This window comes from Dunckerocampus dactyliophorus, chromosome 5 (genome assembly GCF_027744805.1).
Source record: "Dunckerocampus dactyliophorus isolate RoL2022-P2 chromosome 5, RoL_Ddac_1.1, whole genome shotgun sequence".
NCBI classification, from domain to species: domain Eukaryota; kingdom Metazoa; phylum Chordata; class Actinopteri; order Syngnathiformes; family Syngnathidae; genus Dunckerocampus; species Dunckerocampus dactyliophorus.
The window spans coordinates 28890283-28913302 of NC_072823.1; the positions used below are offsets into that span (position 1 = coordinate 28890283).

The following is a 23020-nucleotide window of genomic DNA, read 5'->3' on the forward strand; positions in this document are numbered from 1 at the left end:
TGGGGGGATTAGGTTTATGCATTAATGTTTGTGCTTTGTCTCAGGTCGACCATGAGGCGTTGTCACCACGCACTAGAGCAGACCAAGTCCTTTGCAGATAGTAAGTACGAGTGTATTTTATCCTTGAATCCTTGTTCTTTAAATTTGCATAAAATAATTGTTGGCTTTGTTTTCAAATGGAAAGAGACAAAACGACAAGACAAAAATTGAACGCTATCACACTCAGGGGAAAATGTTACATTTTACTCCATAGTAATATTTACTTTTATTTCTATTTTATTCTATAAAATATATATTTTTTTAAAGTATTTTCTGGTATTTTTTTCAGAAATAATTTTATGTTTTATTATTGTATTTTTCTGATAGTAAACCCATTGTTTTGTAGTTTTCTTCCCCTCTAGAGTAACACCTCATTCGCCTCTGTGGACAGTGAAGTGGGTAGATGAAGATGATCCTAATAAAACACTGGAAGGAAAAGAGGTGTGTGTGTGTGTGTGTGTGTGTGTGTGTGTGTGTGTGTGTGTGTGTGTGTGTGTGTACACTGCTTATCAGAATGTTAAGATGAGTTAAAAATTGCAACAATTTACCTTTTGCACTTTTGGACCTTAAAGAGGTTCTAAGTAGAGCATCAAAATGCAAAAAGAAGAAATGGGAGTGAGACAAAAAATAATTCATTAGTAAGAAATGTACTCGAGTTTCCGCTACATTTAATTGATTGTGGGCGGTGCGACACTACAAAATAAAAGCTGCCACAGCTTAAAAATGAGCTTTTTTTTTTTTTTACATTTGAAAACATGTTAATATATTGTATGAATCAATATACTGTATATGCTGTGTAGATATATACACAGTGGAAGATGTCCTTACACTCTGTACACTCTGGAAGAAGTCCTTTGTCAGGTGGGCGTTGTGAACTGCAGCGTTGTCCTGTTGAAAGAGCCAGTCGAGGGTCTTCAGTCAGAGGGATGTCCCTGCAACATCCGCACATAGCCAGCTGCGTCCCTGCACAACCTGAAGCTCCATTGTTCCATTGACGGATCATGGTGGTGTCTTCTCCACTGTGCCATGTGGAAAAACCTCTCAGGTGGGATCTCCTTGTCATGCCAGTAATGTTGGAAGCCATCAGGGCCGTCAAGGTTACATTTGTTTTTTCTCATCAGAGAATAAAACTTTCTTCCACCTTTCAATGTTCCATGTTTGGTGCTCTCCTGCAATTTCCAAACTGCCAATTTTGTGCCGTTGAAGGAGACGAGGCCTTTGAAGATGTTTTTTCATCTAAAAAGCCTTCTGTGGCAGATGCCGTCTGAAAATTATTGGGCTGTACTCGGCACCAGTAACAACCTTTTATTTGGGCCAATGATGGTCCCTTGTCTTGACAGACATCCAATGGCATCCATTTTTTTGGGACTACCACTTGACGTCAGGATCTCTGCATCCAACCTCGGCAGTTATGGTGCGATGCCAGAGGCCTTGCTTATGCAGCTCAACAATCCCACCCGGCTCAAAGAGAGAAAGCTTTTTTGCCTTTGCCATGAAGAAATCATGACAGTCTGAATACCTGACAGAAAATGACCCAGAAACCACATTTTTGCAGATATTGGCTTTTAAAGGCTGTGTTTGTAAACTTTTGATCAGCTGATGAAGAGCCTATTTTACTTCAATGTTTGTTTGCAATAAATTGCTTACGCAGTTTGGGTTTTTTTGTTGTTGTTTTTTTGGGGGGGCTCAGTGCCATTTCTTCTTTTTGTATTTTGAAGCTCTACTGGGAATCTCCTTAGGGTCCAACAGTGCAAAATGTATCCTTGCAATTTTTCAGCTGGTATTGAAATTTTTTATCAGCAGAGTATTTGAAAATGTATGTTATGTGTGGTTACTGAGTTGGAACATTTGCATCAACAGGCCCGTGCAGAAGAAAATGGACAGTTGTCCAACATGTCAGTTGACATGAAGTCAAGGGCTACACAGACCAAAGGTATACACACACACACACACACATTATGTCACAAGGAATTCTCGGGTAATGTTTGCATCCTACCCCAAATATATGTAGAGTATGTTGTTCCTAGATGGTGCAACACCACTCAAAGCCATTCCCAGCCCAGGACACTTCTTCAATCCTGACCTCAATCCTTCTCAGAGGGAGGCAGTGAAGAGGATCCTGGCTGCAGAATGTCGCCCCACTCCTTATGTGCTGTTTGGACCCCCCGGCACTGGAAAGACCATTACGCTCATCGAGGCCATACTGCAGGTGATCACAAATCAAGGGGTGCTGTACCTCACAAAAGTGAGCACATTCCTCACATTTCAGTAAGCATTTTATTACATCTTCTCAATGGTCAATACTATAGAAATAAAGTGTGGATATACACAGCCATTAATGTCTACATGGTCCAAGCCTCTTCAGCAAGGCAACAAGTCATCTTGGTGGTGTGTTTGGACTCCTTGTGCAGCCACAGATCACGCTTTTGCCACCATCCTTGACTGTTGGCAAGACAGTTATCTTGTTACTTACTTGTGTTGCCAGATATTTACTTTTCCTCAATGAGCCACAGCTCCACGTAGTGTCAGCAGTACTCGTGCAGCTCCAGACCTTGATGCTACCACCCCTTTGCTTGACTGCAGGCAAGACACTATCTTGCTGCTCTCTTGTGTGGCCAGATATTCAGGCAATAATGGGTGTGTGTTTTTAGTGGATAGTAACTGTATATTGCTCCAAAAGCTGGGACACTGACTACTATAAAGTATATCCATGTTTACTTTCTATTAGGGATGCCCGATAACATTAGCCGACAACAATAACCAACCGACATGTTTTATAATGCCACATTTATAGCCAGTATCTCCACCGGATGGAATCCTTTAATGTGTATGTGACACCCAAAATTGTTTCCACTTGCAGATGTACCACTTTCTTCCCAGCAGCCGTGTCCTGGTGTGCACGCCCTCCAACAGCGCGGCAGACCTTATCTGCATCCGCCTCCATGACAGCGGCTTCCTGCACGCTGCCAGCATGGCTCGCGTCAACGCTTCTTGCAGACAAGAGAAGGTACTGAAGGACATCGACAATATGTTTGTCTTGTATGATTCCAGTTAACAACTAGTCTTGTGATTGTTTTCCTGCAGTGCATTCCCGAGGTGCTGAGACAGTACTCAAGGGCAGGAGAGGACATCAGTCATGCCTGTTTTCACCGCATTGTGGTCAGCACCTGCTCCAGTGCCGGCATGTTCTTCAATCTAGGCCTGCAGTAAGATCTACTCTAAAGATTAGCATCTTTCTTTTTTCATCCCACTTCAGTCTCAGGTTAGTGTTTTTCTTCAGAGTGGGACATTTTACTCACGTGTTCCTGGATGAAGCAGGCCAGGCCATGGAACCAGAATCTCTCATCCCGATTAGCCTCATCTCAGAGAAAGACGGACAGGTATACAACAGCATACAACTTGGAGGAACATGCCGTTCATTATCTAGTTTCATGCCGGCTTAGCTAGTGTTGGCTGGAGACCCCTGCCAGCTGGGGCCCATTGTGAAGTCCAAGACGGCTGCTGCCTTTGGCCTTGGCGTGTCCCTGCTAGAGAGGCTCATGGACAATCCGCTTTATGCCAGGCAGGAGTGGGGGTACAACCCAAAGCTGGTGGGTGCACTCCTCGCTAATGTGAAGATTTATTAGGAAAGTATCTGAAAGGTATCTCTTTCACAGGTGACAAAGCTGACCTACAATTACCGCTCCCATGAGGCCTTGCTCACAATGCCCTCCAGACTTTTCTACCATGGAGAACTGCACGTCAAAGCCCCTAGGGCTGTGGTAGACTCTCTCTGCCAGTGGAAAATGCTGCCCAAAAAAGGCTTTCCTCTCCTCTTCCATGGCGTTAGGGTGAGAATGTAGAAGATTCTTAAATATGTATTATTATAAATTGTGAAGATTTTACCCCTACATACACACATGGCATCGATGCCCTCCTTCAGGGCAAAGAAATGAGGGAAGGTAACAACCCGTCCTGGTTCAATCCGGTGGAGGCCGTGCAGGTCATGTTGTACTGCTGCCAGCTGGCCAAGAAGCCCTACAAACCTGTGGACACCTCAGAGATAGGAATTATTGCTCCCTACAGGAAACAAGTAAGACAGCACCCTACCAATCAACATTTTCTTTCCTCTGATTTTTGTACTTTCTGGTTGTATTTCAATAAGAGAGACTTCCATAAATACAGTCAAACCTGTCTTAGCGGCCATCTTTATAGAACGGCCACCTGCCTATAGCAGCCACTGAAAAATCCCCCGCAGCAAATTTACATGTTATAGACCCTGTGTATAGCAGTCACCTGTCTAACGCAGCCAGCGGCCACACATTTTGTCTCCCTTGGTCAATATCTGACTGCATATAGCGGCCAAATTACCAACTCAAGTAGAAGCTTCATGCACGAAAAAGTTTCGTTTTTCAATCAATGAAGCCATCGTGTTCCACACAAACTGTCAGTTGTTCCACATAAAAAAGCCATCTTCTTTTGATCTTGCTATTTCCTGGTCAAACATGTAACTTTAAGAGCATTTGCACCAAAACATTACTGCTAATTAGGCTGGGAACAGGACGTGCTCCCAGCGACGCTACAATAAAAAAAAAAAAAAAAAACATACGCTAGCATGCATGCGGCAGGGGGAGCAAAACTGAGTTCGGTTGTACTTAATTGAAGTATTTTAGAATGTACTCGTGTTATTTTTGATCAATCCTCATCCACAAATCCATCAAAGTCCTCATCTTCTGTATTCGACACAAACAAAGCCGTCTTCTTTTCCGTTCGCTACTAGTCTGTTAACTTGTCAGTGTTATTCAGCTCCGAAGCAAAGGAAACTTCTCCTGTTGCTTCTGCCAACTTTATTTATTGAACGCGGCCACCAGACAGCAGCTCAGAACACACACACATCTCTCAGCATCGTCTCTCCTTCCTGCTTGCCCACAAGGCAAAGGTTAAACAAGCCCCACTACATAGCTGTCCAGCCAATGCCTGTAAGAAATGACACAGTTTATTTCCTGGTGTGCACTGGTCAATACTGTAATGCCACTTGTTGTGGGGAAGGAGAGACTCACGTCGCCGATGCACTTTAATGGCTTTATTAACAGCGGAGAACACTGCAGGACTTTACATCCACGCCAACATAAACACACTTCCCAACTCTCTCCAAACTCACAGCTAGCACTGAGCCTAGCTCTCCTGTTCGGGACGCCCACCGTCACTTCCCGTCACTTCCTGATGAACTAAAGCTGTAATGACAACTCTGCCGTATAAAAAGTAAAATATTAAAAACAAGCGTAAGACATTACTAGCACAGATTTGTTCTGTGGGTCGTGGATATATTCTATCAGTTATTATTAAAAACCTTGGCTATGATTGCACTACATTGTCATGTAGACCTACAAAGTACACTTGGAAGAACAAGAGGTGAATAAATGTATTGCAACTGATGTGAAACTGATGAGGGGTAGGATTAAATAAGCTTTGCTTCTTCCTACTCCTTTTTGGACATGCAAAATTGTGAATTGTACTATGTGATGTGCTACTGTTTGACTCATATGCATGTTCAGGATGAATTAAAACCATGAACCATGATAATAACAAGCCTAGTAGTGCTGTACAACTTTTATCCGCAGTCCGCAGTGCCCTCTACTGGTCAACATTATTATTATTATTATTTTCCCTTTTTTTTCTTTTTTTTTTTCCTCTACTGGTCAACATTCAAACTGGACGCCAACCTGTCTATAGAGGCCACCTGTCTATAGCGGCCACTTTTGCAGACTCCCTCTAGTGGCCGCTATAGACAAGTTTCAGTGTATACGTATCATTGAGATACTGTAAATATACATCCGCATCAAGTATCAAGCGTCTTGTCCTTGAATAAAATGAGGAAGCGTCCCCAAATTTTTGACTAGTATTGTACATATTACTAGTATATTTCATTAAAGCATTGCCACAGGTCACTCCACACGCTGTCATCTTTGGTTTTGTCCCTCTAGTGCGAAAAGATCCGCATCCTTCTGGCTAAAGTGGGCCTGTCGGACATTAAAGTGGGCTCCGTGGAGGAGTTCCAAGGACAAGAGTTCCTGGTTATCATCATGTCGACGGTAGGCAAAGGCACAGAAGACTAAAATCATATGAGACAGCCTCGTACTGTAAAACTACATGAGAAAATGAGCGTTTATTTTATAGACTGTATGACGTAAACCAGGATGTGTGTTACTGGTGGTGTGTCCGTTACTGGTTTTATTGACTTCTTCACATCCTCCATGGGATTTCATTGAAATTAAAGTAGTGGTTAAAAGTTGACACAGCATTTGATTGATTATCACCAATAAGTTATTGCTTAATTTATATACAAAAATTATGCATAAATTGGCGATTCGGTCAAAATTTTACTTCAGTATTCATGCAGTCATCCCTCTTTATTGTGGTTAATTGGTTCCAGACCAGCCCGTGATAATTGTCTGCAAAGTAGTATTAATGAATTGAATATTTTAGTAGTTAGAGCACAGAAAGCCTGTTTATGACCTTCTCAATACGTTTTTTTAACATTATTAGAGCCCTGTAGACATAACACCTTATAGTCACCTTTATACTGTTACACTGTTTATACTGTTACACCTTTATACTTTATACATACAAAGTAACCCTACATTAGCAGTGGGAAAGTTCCTTGTTGTAGTAGCTCAAATGTAATGTGGGTCAGCCCACCATCCATCCTCACTATGTAAAATAATAGACACTGCTGCACTACCGTTATCTTTGTTTACAGCTCATTGTGCAACTCTTACCACACAGGCTACAGTATTCCTGCAGGGACAAAAGAGATGGCTGCCAGTTTTAAGCAGAGCAAGCTACTGAGCTAACGAGTAAGCCACCAATGTATTTATTCTAAACCTAAGAAAGTTTTTAAAAACTGAGTGGGGAAGAAGGACTAAGTAAGAAGCCGGAAAAGTACTACGTCCACATAGAATGGGAGGAAAAGTTTTTTTTCCCCACTATGACAAATAATAGGCCATAGTCAACTACGAAACGGTGATCATTTATGAATTAATTTTTGAAAATCAAAGTGAGTGAGCGATGTTCAAAGCACAAAGTGGCGAAGGACGGCTTTATTTTTATTCTCAATGTCTTTGACTTACTTGTGTTTATTTAAATGTCTCCACTTATTCTAACTTATTTTCCATGTATTAACAAATTATTCATACTGGACTAATCCAATAAAGCTTTTACTTTTAGTTTATCTTTATTTTTCTGCATTTTTATTCCATCCTTTTTCTTAACACTGCAAAAGCGATATACAATCTTCTTAATTCTTATTTGCTTATTGTTTTTTTTAAAGTTTTTTGCATTACATGGACTATTTTAGCAGCTATATTTCTACAAGATGTTTTACATAAAAAATAACTTTGCACACATATGGCTTTGACTTTGTGGAAAAAAATATTGGAATATATATCTATCAATATTCAACCTAAATATATTGGGTTATGAGTTTTGGTGCATATCGCCCAGGCCTACCTGGGGTTGGCAGGGTCCCGGGGGTGGATGAGATCCTCAGGGGTTCTGGAGAGGAGGATCTGCTGGATTGTTGAATATCTGATTCAGGAGGAACAGTGTGGGTTTTTTCCTGGTTGTGGAACTGTGGACCAACTCTACACTCAGCAGGGTCCTTGAGGGCATGGGAGTTTGCCCAACCAGTCTACATGTGTTTTGTGAACCTGGAGAAGGCATTCGGCCATGTTTCACGAGGAATTCTGTGGAGTGTACTCCAGGAATACGGGGTTCCATCCATCTTTTATGCTGCTTACCCTCATTAGGATCGCGGGAGTATGCTTAATCGAGCTGTGACCTTCAACTCTCACTGGATTGGTTCACGGTCGAGTGTGAAGCGACTGGAATGAGAATCAGCACCTTCAAGTCTGAGTTCATGGTTCTCATCGAGCGGGGATGGGATCCTGCCACAAGTGAAGGAGTTTAAAGGGCCCTTGACATGATTTATCAACTTTGCGTAAATGTTATGAATAGTTTGTAATCATGTTCTACATTGTTTGTTTTTTGAAAGCGAACGGTAAATTGGCAAAAATTACATTTATAGTTAATGGCGCCACCCATGACGATCTTGTCGCAGCAAAGCATCATTTCCGGAAGTGACATCAGCGAAGTAACACCGCTCAGCTAAAGCAGAGTAAACATATGCTTCTACAGGTAGCTCGTCGACTTTGTTTGGTATATTTTTCACCAAAATAGTAGTCATGCCAAAGTGTTATGTTGCTGCTGGATGCTCACAGTATCCGAGTGATACTGTAAGTTTTTTGTTTTTTTTTCTTCTCCAAAAGCATAAGGTTTAAGACTACAATGGACGAAGCATGTACAGAGAACAGGAGACAAATGGACGCCCACCTCGAATTCTGTCCTTTGCAGTGATCATTTCACTGAAGACTGCTATGAAGGAACACCTTTACAAGAAGCATTTGGCTTGAAAGTACAGTATAAACGCATTATTAAAAAAGATGCTATTCCTGATGCAGTACACGGCGGGACAAGAAAAACGACATCAAAGTTGCCACAGAGTAAGTCAGGTCTTGTTTCCGTATTGTATTCTCAACACTACTCCACAATAGCGACAAGGCTGCAAAACATAATTGTTATATCAACATCTATACACAGCGATATGCTAATGGTAAGGGGGGCAACGGCAGTAAAATACACAATAAAAAAAAGGCTATAAAGACCAATTTACACACATTAATAAGCCGATTTAAGAGTAATTTACACTTACCATTCTGTGTTTTGAAGGCAACCTATCTTCATCTCCATGTCTTCGGGCTCAAGTCCATGTTCTGCAAGCTCTCTATTTCACCTCCAAATGTTTCTCCCTTCTTTTCTACTCAAACTATTGATACATTGCTCAAATCTTTGCTATAATCACGTGTACATCCTCTGTCTCGTACATTGCTATGTTTGTGTAGCTGATACTGTAGGTGTCACCATGATGCTGTCACTTCCGGAAATGAGACTGAACAGCCAGAGCTAGCTCGTCATGGGTGGCACCATGAACTACAGGGTCAGGCAAAATGATCTGACACATTTGTAGGTTAAATAAAAGGCAAAGTAAAGAAACAAAAAAGTGTTTTTATTTTCGAAAAGTACATATAATGCCATTGTTTTTCGTTTCTTTTTCAGTTGCTGCCATGAATTGGACTGGTGAGCATCGCGCTTTCATTGTGGAAATGTTTATCAAAACAAATCTGTAACTGCAACACAACGAGCGTTCGGTTTGCACTTCAATCTTGGTAGACATGATCCCGTACCAGCTCGAAACACCATCTTGTGATGGGTTACCAACTTCAGAGCTACTGGATCTGCATTGAGTGTGTGGACAATAATGGATCCCATTTGACTGATTTAATTTTTAAAACATGATGAAACAGAATGGCATTATATGTAAATATATATATTTGCCTTTCATTTAACCTACAAATGTGTCAGATCATTTTGCCTGATGCTGTATAAATGTAATTATTGCGGATTGATCGTTCGCTTTTCAAAAATGTAACAATGTAGAACATAATTACAAACAATATATAACATTTAAGCAAAGTTGATAAATCAGGTCAGGGACCCTTTAGTACCTCAGGGTCTTGTTCATGAATGAGGGAAGGATGGAACGCGAGATCAACAGGGGCGGCATCTGCAGTGATGTGGACTCTGTATCGGTCCGGTGCGGTGAAGAGGAACCTGAGCCGAACGGCAAAGCTGTCATTCTGCGGTCGAGCCTACGTTCCTACCCTCACCTATGGTCATGAGGTTTGGATAGTGACCGAAAGGACGAGATTGCGGGTACAAACGGCCGAAATGAGTTTTCTCTGTAGGGTGGCTGGCCTATCCCTTAGAGATAAGGTGAGAAGCACTCTCATTTGGGAGAAACTGAGTAGGACCGCTGGTCCTCCGCATTGAGAGGAGCCAGATGAGGTGGCTCAGGCATCTGTCAGGATGCCTCCCCGACGCCTTCCTGGGGAGGTGTTCAGGGCACCTCCAACCAGTAGGAGGCCTTGGGGAAGACGCAGGACACTTTGGGGAGAGAATGTCTCTCAACTGGCCTGGGGATGACTTGACATCCACTGGGAGGAGCAGGGCGAAGTAGCCGGAGAGAGGGAAGGCTTCCCTGCTTAGGCTGCTGCTCTTGCAACACGACCTCGGATAAGCAGCGGCAGAAGATGGATGCATGGATATTTTCCATACTGGCGGTCAAGTTTTGCAACAGAAAAAGCGTAAAGTTAATTAGCTTTGTATGTAAATTAGGTTTTATAAACAGTTAAATTAACATTCATGCTGTAGGTGCGCTCGAACGAATTGGCGCGGAGCGACGACTTGCAGAGTGCGCTCGGCTTCCTGGCCAACCCCAAACGCTTCAATGTGGCCATCACGCGCCCCAAAGCTTTGCTGCTGATCATTGGAAACCCCCACATTCTCATCAGGGTGAGACAAAACAATACCTTGAATTCAGTATTTATGCAATTGTATTGGTGTTGCATGAATGACATACAGTACAATGTTGTTTCCCCCCCCCCAGGATCAATGCTTCAGGGAGCTACTTCACTATTCTTTCACCAGCGGGGCGTATGTGGGCTGCGACCCCCCTCCCTCCATGAGAGAGACTCAGATGTAAGCCTGCTTTTTTTGGTTTATTTGAGACTCCCACCATTTTAAAGGAAAACTGAAATTTTTGGGGGAATTTTGCCCCTCAATTCACAATCCTTATGTGAGACAGGAAAGCACGTCTTTCTCTTTTCGAGATTAAAAATTCAAGAGTTTTATTGTCATATGCACAGTAAAACTGGTGGTTCTGCTATGCAATGAAATTCTTATTCTGTTCATACTCCCAATAAAAGAAAGAAAACACAAGAAAAAGAATAAGAACATAAGAAACATATATACCAATAAATTAAGCGACAACAACAGAAGAGACATTAATACAGATAAATAATACAAATAAATAAAGTGCTATGAGTGTGTGCGTGTGTTGCGTGCGGCGTGTGTGAGTACTTCGTTGAGAAGCCTGATGGCCTGTTGGTGAAAGCTGTTTGCCAGCCTTGTGGTCCTGGACTTCAAACTCCTGTAGCGTCTGCCTGACGGTAGGAGTGTGAATAATGAGTGTTGTGGATGTGTGCTGTCCTTGATGAGGTTGTTTGTTCTTCGTAGGACTCTAGATTTATAAATGTCTTTCAGTGAGGGGAGGGCTGCCCCAACAATGTTCTGTGAGGTCTTGATCACCCGCTGGAGTGCCTTCCTATCACGTGTTGTACAGTTACCGTACCAAACAGTGATGGAGGCGGTAAGGACACTTTCCATAGTGCATCTGTAGAAGCAACTCAGGATTGTGGTGGACATGCCAAATTTCCTCAGTCTTCTCAGGAAGTACAGTCTCCTTTGGGACTTCTTCATAATTTGTTGGGTGTTGTGAGACCAGGTGAGGTCCTCGCTGATGTGTGTGCCAAGGAACTTGAAGGTTTTCACCCTCTCCACCTCAGTCTCATCAATAAACAGGGGTCTATGCGGCTCCTTTTCCCTTGTTCTTGGGTCGATGATCATCTCTTTAGTCTTATCTGTATTGAGAAGGAGATTGTTATCATGACACCAAGCTATGAGGTCCGCCACCTCTCTTCTGTATGACGTTTCAACACCACCAGTGATCAGGCCGATGACTGTAGTGTCATCCGCAAATTTAATGATGCTGGTGTTGTACTGGGAGGCCACGCAATCATAGGTGAAGAGCGTGTAGAGGAGCGGACTCAGCACACACCCCTGTGGGGTCCCAGTGCTCACAATGCTTGAGCTGGATGTGCGATTGTGGCCTGCCTGTTTTGAAAGTTAAACACCCAGTTACAGAGGGAGGGTGACAGGCCAAGTGTGAGAAGCTTGTTTGTGAGTTTGTGTCTGTGTGTTCTAAAGATATAAAAACAGCTAAAAAGAAGCAGCTAAGAATGCACTTTATGGAATGCACCTGTTCCGCCTATGAAGTCATCTGAAAAAACGTCCAAAAAGCACCTATATCGCTCCATTTACATAATGTGACCTGCATATACTGCATATTACTGGCTTAGTCGTTCGCCAGCTAGCAAGGAGCTTCACCACACACACTCGCTTACAGCACCGCTCTCACGCGTCAGGCCATTACCGAAAGGTAAGGCTACATATTGGAGCTGCAGCCGCTGCTACTGTTTTTGTTTTTGAGTTTGGAAAAGTTAATGCTGGGTGTAGCGTTCCCTTCTGTGTTGCTGTGTGAAATCAATGCACACAGGAAGGAAGTTCCGCTAATGCTTAAAAAGACCAAAGTACGGCAAACTACTGCAAGTATTGCATGGTATCATGAATGTACCCGTTACTACATGAATGTACCTGATACTACATTATATGACCATGTAGTAATACTGTAGGTACGTTAAGCAGTTCACATTGATGCAGTCCTCCGCCTCTCATCTTGCCTGTTTGAGCCGCTGTTCTCTAAGCTCAAAATGTGTGGCGGTTGGCTGCCTCAACAGCATTGTCCTCTATTCCACTGTTCAATCATGTCTTGGTGAAAATGATGATGCAGTCCAAAAGCCTCTTACTGTGGGTGAAGTGGAGTTGTAACGCTGTCCATTTTAGTCACTAAAGACCGCACATGAGCAGGAAAAATGCTCGGTCAGGAGAATCTGTGCGGTGTACTAGCTTGATGTTAGGTTGTATCCCTCCATGCCTCTGTTTACACTGTCAACACTGCTTGCAAGCACTTCCACCGATACTACTCTGGACATCTCAGGGATGAGTGGAAGATGGGTGATAAAAATGTTGGCACTTGTCAAGTGTAAGATGTTAAATCAGATGCGATATGAGCAAAATAACTACAAACTGCAACTCTGGAAGAAACGCTTGGTTTCATTGTGTGTACGCGCCGCCATGATTCAATACAAGATCAATAGTCGAGTCAGACGCCTCCGAATGCACCATTCAAGACAGCCTTATTTATTGGAGCTCAGCTTCAGCATTTCAGCATTCACATGCAATGCCTACGGAACTTTCTTCATGTAGTTATCATATAGCATCAATGGTAATGTGAATAAATCAAATACGATTGCTGGCAACATAAATAAATGGTAATAATGTTCTTTGATGTCCACAGAGCTGCAATGCATCCTGATGATGCTGATGATGCTGGACCTCGGCTGAGACTTCTAATTTCCCCGTTTCCTTGTCTGTAAGTTTACCAAGTGAGTGGGTCATCGTTGATGATACCACTTCCATGAACGCACCACCCCTTCCCACCCCATCCCATGTGAGACAAAGCTCGGCTCTGCTCGGGAGGATGCAAATAAAAGATGACGTACAACAGCTCTGCCTGTTTCTTTTTTATTTAGCCGACACGCTTGACTGTGCATAAGATTGTCGATTAAACCTGATGGTGATTCTGTCTACGTCACAGACCGAAACAAACCTCATCTCTTTGTTGCCGGAACGAGGCGTCTGTGGCGAGTGCGTGTAATAACCCCTTTCTCGTTGACCTCAGCAGAAGTCTGCCGGGTGGAACGAGAGGGTTTTTTTGTTTTTTTTTGCAGGGTGACTTGTCTGTGGGCGTGGAAGCGTCTGCCCTCCGAGCCCCGGAGACTGGATGTGACAATTGAGTGTTAGTGACAGTCTGCACCGCCAATGTCAGTCCTACTGGAGCCCAGCAGGATTGGAGGGGGTCAATCTGTTAAGTTAATGAGTCTCTTATATGTTGGGAGGAGACAGCTTTTATCTGAAGCCCCCCCACCGAGAACCCCCCCCCATCTCAGACACCCCTTCCACCCCCTTAGTGCTTTCCTCCACAGTACACCTCCTCAGCCTTTGATGTGGCCAATGGAGGCAAATATCACATAGTTTACAGGAGCTGGACTGTGGAATTGTGCACATAAAAACACACACTGTGTGTCAAGATTTCATTTTTGTGCACGTTTATGTACATTTTATGAGCGGTCACGTGGAAAGTCAACACACCTGTTAAAATACAATAAATAGCATTCTAGTCTGATGTAAAAAAAAAATAATAATTTAAAAACCACAAAGACTAAGGAAATTCATTGAATCATACGTTTTAAAGGTCACATTTTTATAGATTTTTAAAAATTGTTTTCGTTTTATAAATCAGAAAAGCCTGCCCTTTTTAACAAGGGTGTGTTTGTTTTCTGCGTCCTGCGGTGGCCAACGGGGGCAAACGCAAAGCAATGTCTGAACACTATAAAACCCATGCAACAGGAAAATTATGCACATTCAAAATGATGCAAAATCAAAAACTAATGCAAAAGACAAATGTCAGACATACCCAGACCCCCCAAAAAAACTGCAACTGAGAGAAATGCAAGTTCACGGAACAAAACAAAAACTGCATTTCACATTTAAAATCAGCATGTTAAATGACTGTGGCAATATAGCTTATACACAAAGTCCCCAACTAACGAACACAATTGGTTCCAGTCGACCGTTTTTAAGTCGAATTGTTCTTAAGTAGGGGAAAGGGTAATATTACCAATGATATAGGTACTACATGTACGTGTATACATATACAGTATATGTGTATGTATGTAAATATGAGTTTGGATGCAGTAGTAATATTAAACGAGGATAATTAATGAAAAAAACAATAATAAAAATGATATAATAATACGTAATGATAAATGTTATTTACCTTTGAAGAGGACTGGTCGAGCATACGTCGTTGGTGGTAGTGGTGGAGCAGCAGCAGGAGGAGGAATTATTGAAGAAAGGACAAATGTTCGTCGTCGTTAGACTCCTCTTTGTAATGATAGTGGATGCCATTGGTACAGAAGTCTTCACATGTTCCATAATTCCAACCTTGCTTTTGGAAATTGTTCCTATGGTTGAGCGGTTCACTCCGTAAGCACGCGCTACTTTAGCCATTTTCTCACCACCGTCCAACTTCCTGATGATGGCCATCTTCGTTTCCATAGAAATTGCTTGACGTTTCCTGCCAGTACTACTAGCACTTGCACTCCATTTATCAGCCATGATAACGGATAACAAACGTCTCTGTAAAGTATCGAATGGGGTACAAACGGCGTGCTCCGAGATGTTATCAGCGACAAGTGCAGACTAACTGAGAAAGATCGCGCGAGAGGGATGCCGCTACCCACCATTCGTAGCGGCGGAATGGCACAATACAAAAATAGCGCCTTTGTATTTCGAAAAAATTTAAATGACAAAATATGGCAATTTTCGGGAAAAAAAATAGACCAGCTTGTGTTCGTATCTACGAGTGTTTGCACATCGGATGTTCGTTAGTAGGCGACTTAGTGTACAGCAATCTCTTGTTTATCGCGGTTAATTAGATTATAGAAAACCCTCTTCAAACCTTCTAAATACAGTTTTTAACTTTATTAGAGCCCTCTAGACATGAAATAACACCCCTATAGGCACCTTTACATTCCTATTACCCAATATAGTAGACATAAGTGAAACTAAGACATAATATAGACTCACATGTTAGCAATGGGAGAGTTCCTTGTTTTTTTTTTTGCTTTTGGTTCTTGCACAGTACTTCCTGTGGTGGCTATTGTCTCAGCCGTGTAACATTACTGACACCTAGTGACCAGTGTAGAATACTACATATCACAACGTCTTTTAACGTGTTGTTTCATCCATCCATCCATCTTCTATGCCGCTTATCCTCACTCGGGTCGCGGGTATGCTGGAGCCTATTCCAGCTGACTTCGGGCAAGAGGCGGGATCATGTCTTTTCAATGCCTTGTGTTTTTGTTTTAGTTCATTTAGCCATTTTTATGCTTGAAAATGCTTCATTTATGCAAAAAAAACCCTTGCTTATATATGCATATTATTGGACTAATAAGGCTTATTCAACCACGAACAGCATGATTTATTAATGTTTTTGAAAAACTGTGATTGCCATGTAATTTGAAGCCCGAAGTGGCGAGGGATTACAGTGTATGTAGCTCGCAGTGGAGGGCTTTAAATATCCAACGTGCAAACATTCAGAGATACGAACACAAGCCGACTGGTCTATATTTTCATGTGTTTTGCCTTATAAGTCCATCTTTATATTGCAACATGTTGACCAGCAGAGGGCACTGTGACACTGCTAATGGCAACAACAGATACAGGAAGAGGAGAGAGGAAGGCTAAGAGTTGTATGATACAACCCGGACAGAGCGTGTGATTAAAGTTTATGAAGAGTTAATAGGTGTCTATATGTGCCCTGCGATTGGCTGGCGACCAGTCCAGGGTGTACCCCGCCTGTTGCCCGAAGTCAGCTGGGATAGGCTCCGGCATGACCCCACGACCCTAATGAGGAGAAGCGGTATAGAAAATGGATGGATGGAAGAGTTAATAGGCCTGCTTAATTCTACTCCACCCACAGAACACTACCTCTTTTAGAAGAGTCTAACGACGACGACCATTTGTCCTTTTTTCAATAACTCCTCCCCCAACTCCTCCACAAGGACGTATGCTTGACCACTCCTCTTCAAAGGTAAATAACATTTATCATTATGTATTATTATATCACTTTTATTATTGTTTTTTTCATTAATTATCCTCGTTTAATATTACTACTGCATCCAAAGTCATATTTACATACATACACATATACTGTATATGCATACACGTACATGTAGTACCTATATCATTGCTAATATTACCTTTTCCCCTACTTAAGAATGGTCGTCTGGAACCAATTGTGTTCGTTAGTTGGGGACTTAGTGTATATATATATAAGTGTGTGTATATATATATATATATATATATATATATATATATATATATGACAAAATTCTGACAAATAATCTGGACCTAATGAGAACACCATTAAATATGTAAAAAAAACAAACAAACTGAAAAGCTCATTTTTTTTCCCCCATTTTGCCAGAATTGTGTTATTTTATCATAATTACATGAAATAATTTTACTTAGACGGGTGTGTTCTGCTGATTTTTTTTAATTTATTTTTTTTGTAGCAGGATTGTGCAAAAACCAACTTTTTGAAGAGTTGGTACATCAAGTGAGGAGGAAACTATTGAATGTTGGTGTGAATCAGGGTAATGATGCAAATAGCGTGCTGTGGGGCTTTTAATGCACATTCTTAATTCATCCATTGATCATGCATTTTAACGGGTCAAATGAGATACACAATGAATGTAATATTTATTTATAACCCTATAACCTGTATAATTCAATTGAAAAATGTTCAATAATTGACTTCTTTGTCCACTCTTCCTTGCAAGGGCGCTCCAAAAGTGTCAGATGTTGAGGGCATCCCTTGTGCACAGCCGCCCTTCAGGTCACCCCTGTCGGATGGTAGGTGTGGGCTGCGGCCGAACCATTGCAAAATGTTGCATTTTCTTCTTAAGTCATTGTTGAAAGGCAGCTTCAACTTTATGGGTGAAAAAGTGTCTTGTGGCATATTGTCTCGGTGTTCGGCAGACAGGTGCCCGTCCATGCCGTTTAGGTGAGGCAGGGGTAAGCAGGCAGCACATTAGCAACACAGACAGCGTGTCTACAGGGCGGCCATTAGGCCCAACAACAGATCCCTGCTGGGCTGCTGGCAGGGGGAGCGTGTTAAATATGTGGAGCCATTGTTCTCCCAAATTGGTCTGTGCCTCTAATTGCCCAGTTAGTCCCCTCTTACGGGGTCGCGCTCGTCTACCCGTAGTGGAACCAGCCAGCAGTCATCAGAAGGGGCTATTAAAAAAAAGTGGCTAAGCTAAACTGGGGCTGCAGGCTGCGCTGGTCCACGTCATCAAGCACAAGTTCTGAATAAGCTGCCATCAGGACGCTCACTTAGGATAGAATCCTCTGGTTCTCAGAGGGGAAAGTCCTGAAAAGGCCCAAAGGGCATCTGGGTTTAAGATAGTCATCTCCAGTTGGAGACAGACCTCCATCCAAAGATGCTCTATTGTCATTCTAGTGATACTACTATGGTTCTTTTGGACCACTAGGGAGGAGTCCGATCCAAGTTTGGCACATCAAAGATCCGCCGAGTCACTCAGACCCTGCTTGCTAATGAAAGCTCCAATTGGTGCGCTCACTGCCGAGACGAGAGACTGTTAGTCTGCGATACGCTGAGTCCTCGGATGGCCGTACGAGGGAGTCTTTCCTCCTAAGACTTTTGGCCAATTTTTCTCGTAACTTTTTAAAATATGCCTTTCAGAAAATCATCCAGAATTTTGAATAACACGCTTGAAATTACAGCTAGCCAAATCTCCTCAGCCTTTTAGTAAGAGTAAGCAACTCTTTCAAATATTTGGGAAGTAAGTAAGTAAACCCAGGATTTTTCCAAAGTGCATTTTTTTACTGATAATTTTTTTTTTTTTAAATGCAGACTTGCATTACATTTTGTATTGATAATTATTTTAAATGCATACTTATAATACATTTTTTTTATATTTGATTTTTATCATTTCAATAATTTGTATTTCGTTTTAATATGTATTATTTCAATATTTTTTAAATGTAGTTTTGAATTATAGCTACTCACTCCTTTTATGGGCACTTAATTAAACACTTCATAGTAAAAATAAACGAAAAATTAACCCCAAAAAGTTTTCACAACGCATTACATTTTGTGCAGATTAAAAAAAAAAATTATATATATATATATATATATTTGTTTTATTTTTAAAAAATACATTCATGTTTATTGTACAAATACATTTTGAGTAATTTCTGTATTTTTTTAAATATTTCAATGTGTTTATATTTGCATTATAGCTAGCAACATCTATTCTCTATTTTTATAGTATACTTAATAAAAAAACATTTAAAAAGGAATCGCAGAATCATTTTTTAAATGTCTGTATATACATTATTTTAGACGGGTCAGTACTTTGTTGTATTTTTAAAAGATATAATCATTTATTTGAACTATCTTACATATATTCATTCACATTTTCACAAAAAAAACAACAAATTGTGCCTCGCAACAAGTGGCAATTCAAGAACGAAAGTTAAATAAAAGCAAAAATGGAGATCCATGCTATTTTTTGGGTCAATGCTGAACACGAAACAAGTTGATTTATTTTGGCCATTCCCGCAGGGGACTCGCGTGACCGAACTTCACTCGATGAAAGCTGGGCTGTGAGCGCCCATTGCACCCCCCGCTCCCCCTTTCCCGCACACAGCCCCTCCTCGCGCCCCCCCTCTTTGTCTGCAGCCATGACAAAACAAGCCGTTGTCTCCAAACACGTCGTCTCGGAGTCTTTGATAGCTGCTTGATAAGAGCCTGACAGACTGCTCGGGCTGTCTCTCGGCCGTGTATATAAGGAGGCTCCTCTGCAGCCCCCTCAGCAGCCACACTCGTGTCCGTCGTCTTCACATCATGACCGCCGTCCTCGTCCTCGCTCTCTTGGCGTCCCCCCTAGCGGCCTTTGACCTGGGCCAGTCTACCCGATGCGTGGCCATCCCCAACCAGATGAAGGTGTGCAAAGACGTGGGTTACTCCGAGATGCGCCTCCCCAACTTTTTGGGCCACAGCAACCTGGAAGCGGAGGTGGTGCCGCGCTCTGAGGACTGGAGGCCTCTGCTGCAGACGGGCTGCCATCCTCAGGCCCAAGCCTTTCTCTGCTCGCTCATCGCTCCCGTCTGCCTGGACACGTAAGGACACTTTCTTCTTCGTCGTCATAGAACGATTTCTCCCACTTGGTTTTTTACCATCCGTGCTTTCCCCCCTCCTTCAGTTTCATCCAGCCCTGTCGTAGCCTGTGCGAGGCCGTGAGGGACAGCTGTGCCCCCGTGCTCGCCTGCCAGGGTCACCCTTGGCCCGAAGCATTTGACTGCGACCGCTTCCCCGCCGAGGAGGACATGTGCCTGTGTCCTCACGCCAAGTTCTCTCACTTTGCTAAAGGTAAAAAGCCGCACATTCACACATTCACTAACAAGCACATGCAGCATAGCTAGATCACCCTTCACTACGCACAAATGGGCATTCGTTTATTTTTCATTATTGTCTGTCATCATTTTCATTAGTTGTTATTGTTGGAAATATTTGCATTTTTCTGGAAATGCATTATGAGCAAAGTCATCGGCCGAGAAGCACTGAAGGTCATCGCACTTACAAAACATGGCTGCCATCCTTAACTTGAAATCCTAACTTTTGTCATTCATTTAAAAAAAACAAACCAAAATAATACAAATGGGAATTTTCATGTAATTCTTTATTTTTCCACCATGATTACAAAAAAAATAAAAAATAAAGCGGCAAAAAAAGAAGGCAAGAAAAATGAAAACACAAAAATGTGCAAAGTTGAAAGTCTACAGCAGGGGTCACCGACGTGGTGCCCGCGGGCGCCAGGTAGCCCCCCACGACCACATGAGGTGCCCGCAAGCCTGCTTTTCGTTCAAGTTTTCAGTTAATAATGAAAGAACAGTAGAAAGAAATGCATTTTTTTATTCTGAAATGCAAAATGTGTTATTTTATATAAATACTTGATGTTAATGTGTGTGTGTGTGTGTGTGTGTGTGTGTACATAGCTGTATGTGTAATTTGTTTTAATTTGAATGACATTTGTGTTGGGTTGACATGGATTCAGTTCATATATGCTGTACAGTATAAGATATTCATTGTATTATGATATACAGGTAGTATTGTTATGCTATGTGAACAATACAATTGTGTTTAAAAAAGTACTCCCAACCATCAGGGGGCACACTTGCATGTGTTAGCATTCCAGCAACCCAAAATGCTACTATTTTTGCCATATAAACGTCCATGTTCTTGACCTCTGTGCTCTTTTTATTGTTAAATTTGATGGGGGGGGTTTCATTTGCAGATTTGCCCAAAGCAGCGTGTCAGAACTGCCCCGCAGTGGAAGAAGCTCCTGCACTGAAAACAGTCCTGGATGCCTTTTGCCAGCATGATTTTGGTAAGAACGGGCAGCCATGTTGCTATTTTATCCATAAACCCCGCACACTCGGTTATTAACTTCCTTCCGCCATTTCCGCAGCCGTGACCGCCAAGCTGCACCGCCGCCGCCTCCTCACAGGCGACCCCCAGTTTGAGGTGGAGGGCCGAGTGGAATTCATCCGCCAGGGCCCCCTGCTGCCGTACGACACCCACCACCTCCTCCACCAATGGCTGCTCATCAACCTGCGCTGCGCTAACGCTCTGGCGCGGCCCGGCCGCTCGCAGCTCTACGTGCTGACGGGCTCCGTGCGGGCCGACGGCACCCTCGCCATCACCCGCCTCTTCCCCTGGCACAAGAAGGATGCAAACATCACTGTGGCAACGCGCAAGTGGAAGCATCACAGATGCCGGGTTTGAGATTTGAGTTTTTTTGCGTGTTTTTGAGAGCTTGTCTCATCTTTTCTCTGATAGCACACACTGTAATAGAATGCACTCCAACTTGTACATAATATGTATATTTTCTCTAGATTCTATTTTCTATTTATGACTTCTGTTTGTTGTGGAAAGTTGACAATAAATTAATCAAACTGTAATTATGCTTTTTCTTTGGCTTTATTAAACCTTGTAATTGGGGTCCAAGGAACAGGTCATCACTGTTCATTGCCACTTGTTGCTAGGCAGAACTGTGGCCCAATACCTGTTCCTATTGTCATGACACACTTGTGCCCCACAATTATTGCTGGGCAGACTTCACATTACACGTTTGCTAGTCGACTTGTTGCCAGGCAGAGTTCATGTGGGCACAATCATACGTGCCCCAAAACCAAGGTAAAAGTAGGTCCATCCATCCATTTTCTATACCGCTTCTTCCTCATTAGGGTCGCGGGGGCATGCTGGAGCCTATCCCAGCTGACTTTGGGTGACAGGCGGGGTACACCTTGGACTGGTGGCCAGCCAATGGCAGGGCACATATAGACAAACAACCATTCCCACTCACATTCATACCTATGGACAATTTAGAGTCTCCAATTAACCTAACATGCATGTTTTTGGAATGTGGGAGGAAGCCGGAGTACCCGGAGAAAACCCACGTGCACACGGGGAGAACATGCAAACTCCACACAGAAATGCCCAAGGGAGAATCGAACCCAGGTCTTCCCGATCTCCAGACTGTTCCTGTATTGGCCAACGTGCTAACCACTAGACCACCGTGTGGCCCAGTATAATATTTATGACAGAAAATTGTAATATTATGAAAAACATGCTAAACAACAAATAAAGTTGTAATATTTAGAAAGTTATTCATTCATAAATGTTTTATGCCACTTGTCCTATGAGGGTCGCGGGGGTATGCTGGAGCCTATCCCAGCTGACTTTGGGTGAGAGGTGGGGTTACACCATGGACTGGTCGTCAGCCAATCGCAGTTTTTGGGAAATAAGGCTGAAGAAAGAATATAATATATCATGTTATGAGAATAAAGTCAACATTTTATTGGAATAAAGTCATAATTATGAGAATAAAGATGAAATAGTAATAAACAGCCTGTAATTTCACAAGAATAAAGTCAAAATATGAAGAAAAAAAGTCGCAATCTTACTGGGATAAACATGTAATATCGTCAGTATCGTCTTCCCGATCTCCAAGCTGTTACTGTGTTGGCCAACATGCTAACCACTAGACCACCGTGCGGCCCTAAAAGTAGGTCAAATGTACCAAAAAGTCTGCCTTTGCACCCAAGGACCCAGCGAAGGACTCAGCCATAGCAACCACAGCCGCTCCTCCAGAATCCAGACCTCCGGTTTCAGATGCCACAGACCTGGGACCCACCTGCTGCATCTCCACCCTGCGCAGATTCTTCACTACTGTTCCTGTCTCCACCATCACCCATGAGATGAAAGCTTGCTGAAATCGAGGATGAAAATGGGTCCCCTCCTGAGATCAAGGATTCTATCCTCCAAAAAGTAACGGGCCCTTTTCCCTCCTATGGCCATTCCATCAACCAAAGCTCCCCCAGCTGGGCCCCCACCATCTGCGCCCATAGCTGTTATTCCCAACAGGACACTAAGGGCCTCTGCGCTGCTAAACCTCATATGGACCACTGCTGAGAAGAACCCACTGCT

At 42.6% G+C, this 23020-nt stretch overlaps 1 protein-coding gene across 4 annotated transcripts in view; it reads left to right on the forward strand.

The window, feature by feature from the left end:
• The window catches only part of mov10l1 (Mov10 like RISC complex RNA helicase 1), a 41204-nt gene extending 21573 nt beyond the window's left edge, over positions 1 to 19631 (forward strand). For 3 of the 4 annotated variants that reach the window (XM_054777597.1, XM_054777595.1, XM_054777596.1), the window contains exons 14-29: positions 45 to 100; positions 386 to 480; positions 1900 to 1972; positions 2067 to 2248; positions 2900 to 3046; positions 3124 to 3245; positions 3320 to 3419; positions 3483 to 3629; positions 3696 to 3869; positions 3962 to 4111; positions 6003 to 6110; positions 10348 to 10488; positions 10583 to 10674; positions 13172 to 13246; positions 17283 to 17355; positions 19419 to 19631. In XM_054777597.1, coding sequence (XP_054633572.1) covers positions 45 to 100; positions 386 to 480; positions 1900 to 1972; positions 2067 to 2248; positions 2900 to 3046; positions 3124 to 3245; positions 3320 to 3419; positions 3483 to 3629; positions 3696 to 3869; positions 3962 to 4111; positions 6003 to 6110; positions 10348 to 10488; positions 10583 to 10674; positions 13172 to 13246; positions 17283 to 17355; positions 19419 to 19472 — 1789 coding nt within the window. In that variant the 3' untranslated portion in view covers positions 19473 to 19631. Of the gene's footprint in view, positions 1 to 44; positions 101 to 385; positions 481 to 1899; positions 1973 to 2066; positions 2249 to 2899; positions 3047 to 3123; positions 3246 to 3319; positions 3420 to 3482; positions 3630 to 3695; positions 3870 to 3961; positions 4112 to 6002; positions 6111 to 6804; positions 6876 to 10347; positions 10489 to 10582; positions 10675 to 13171; positions 13247 to 17282; positions 17356 to 19418 lie in introns of those variants that run through there. The other variant, XM_054777599.1, reaches the window with a different exon arrangement.
• Positions 19632 to 23020: the final 3389 nt, after the last annotated feature.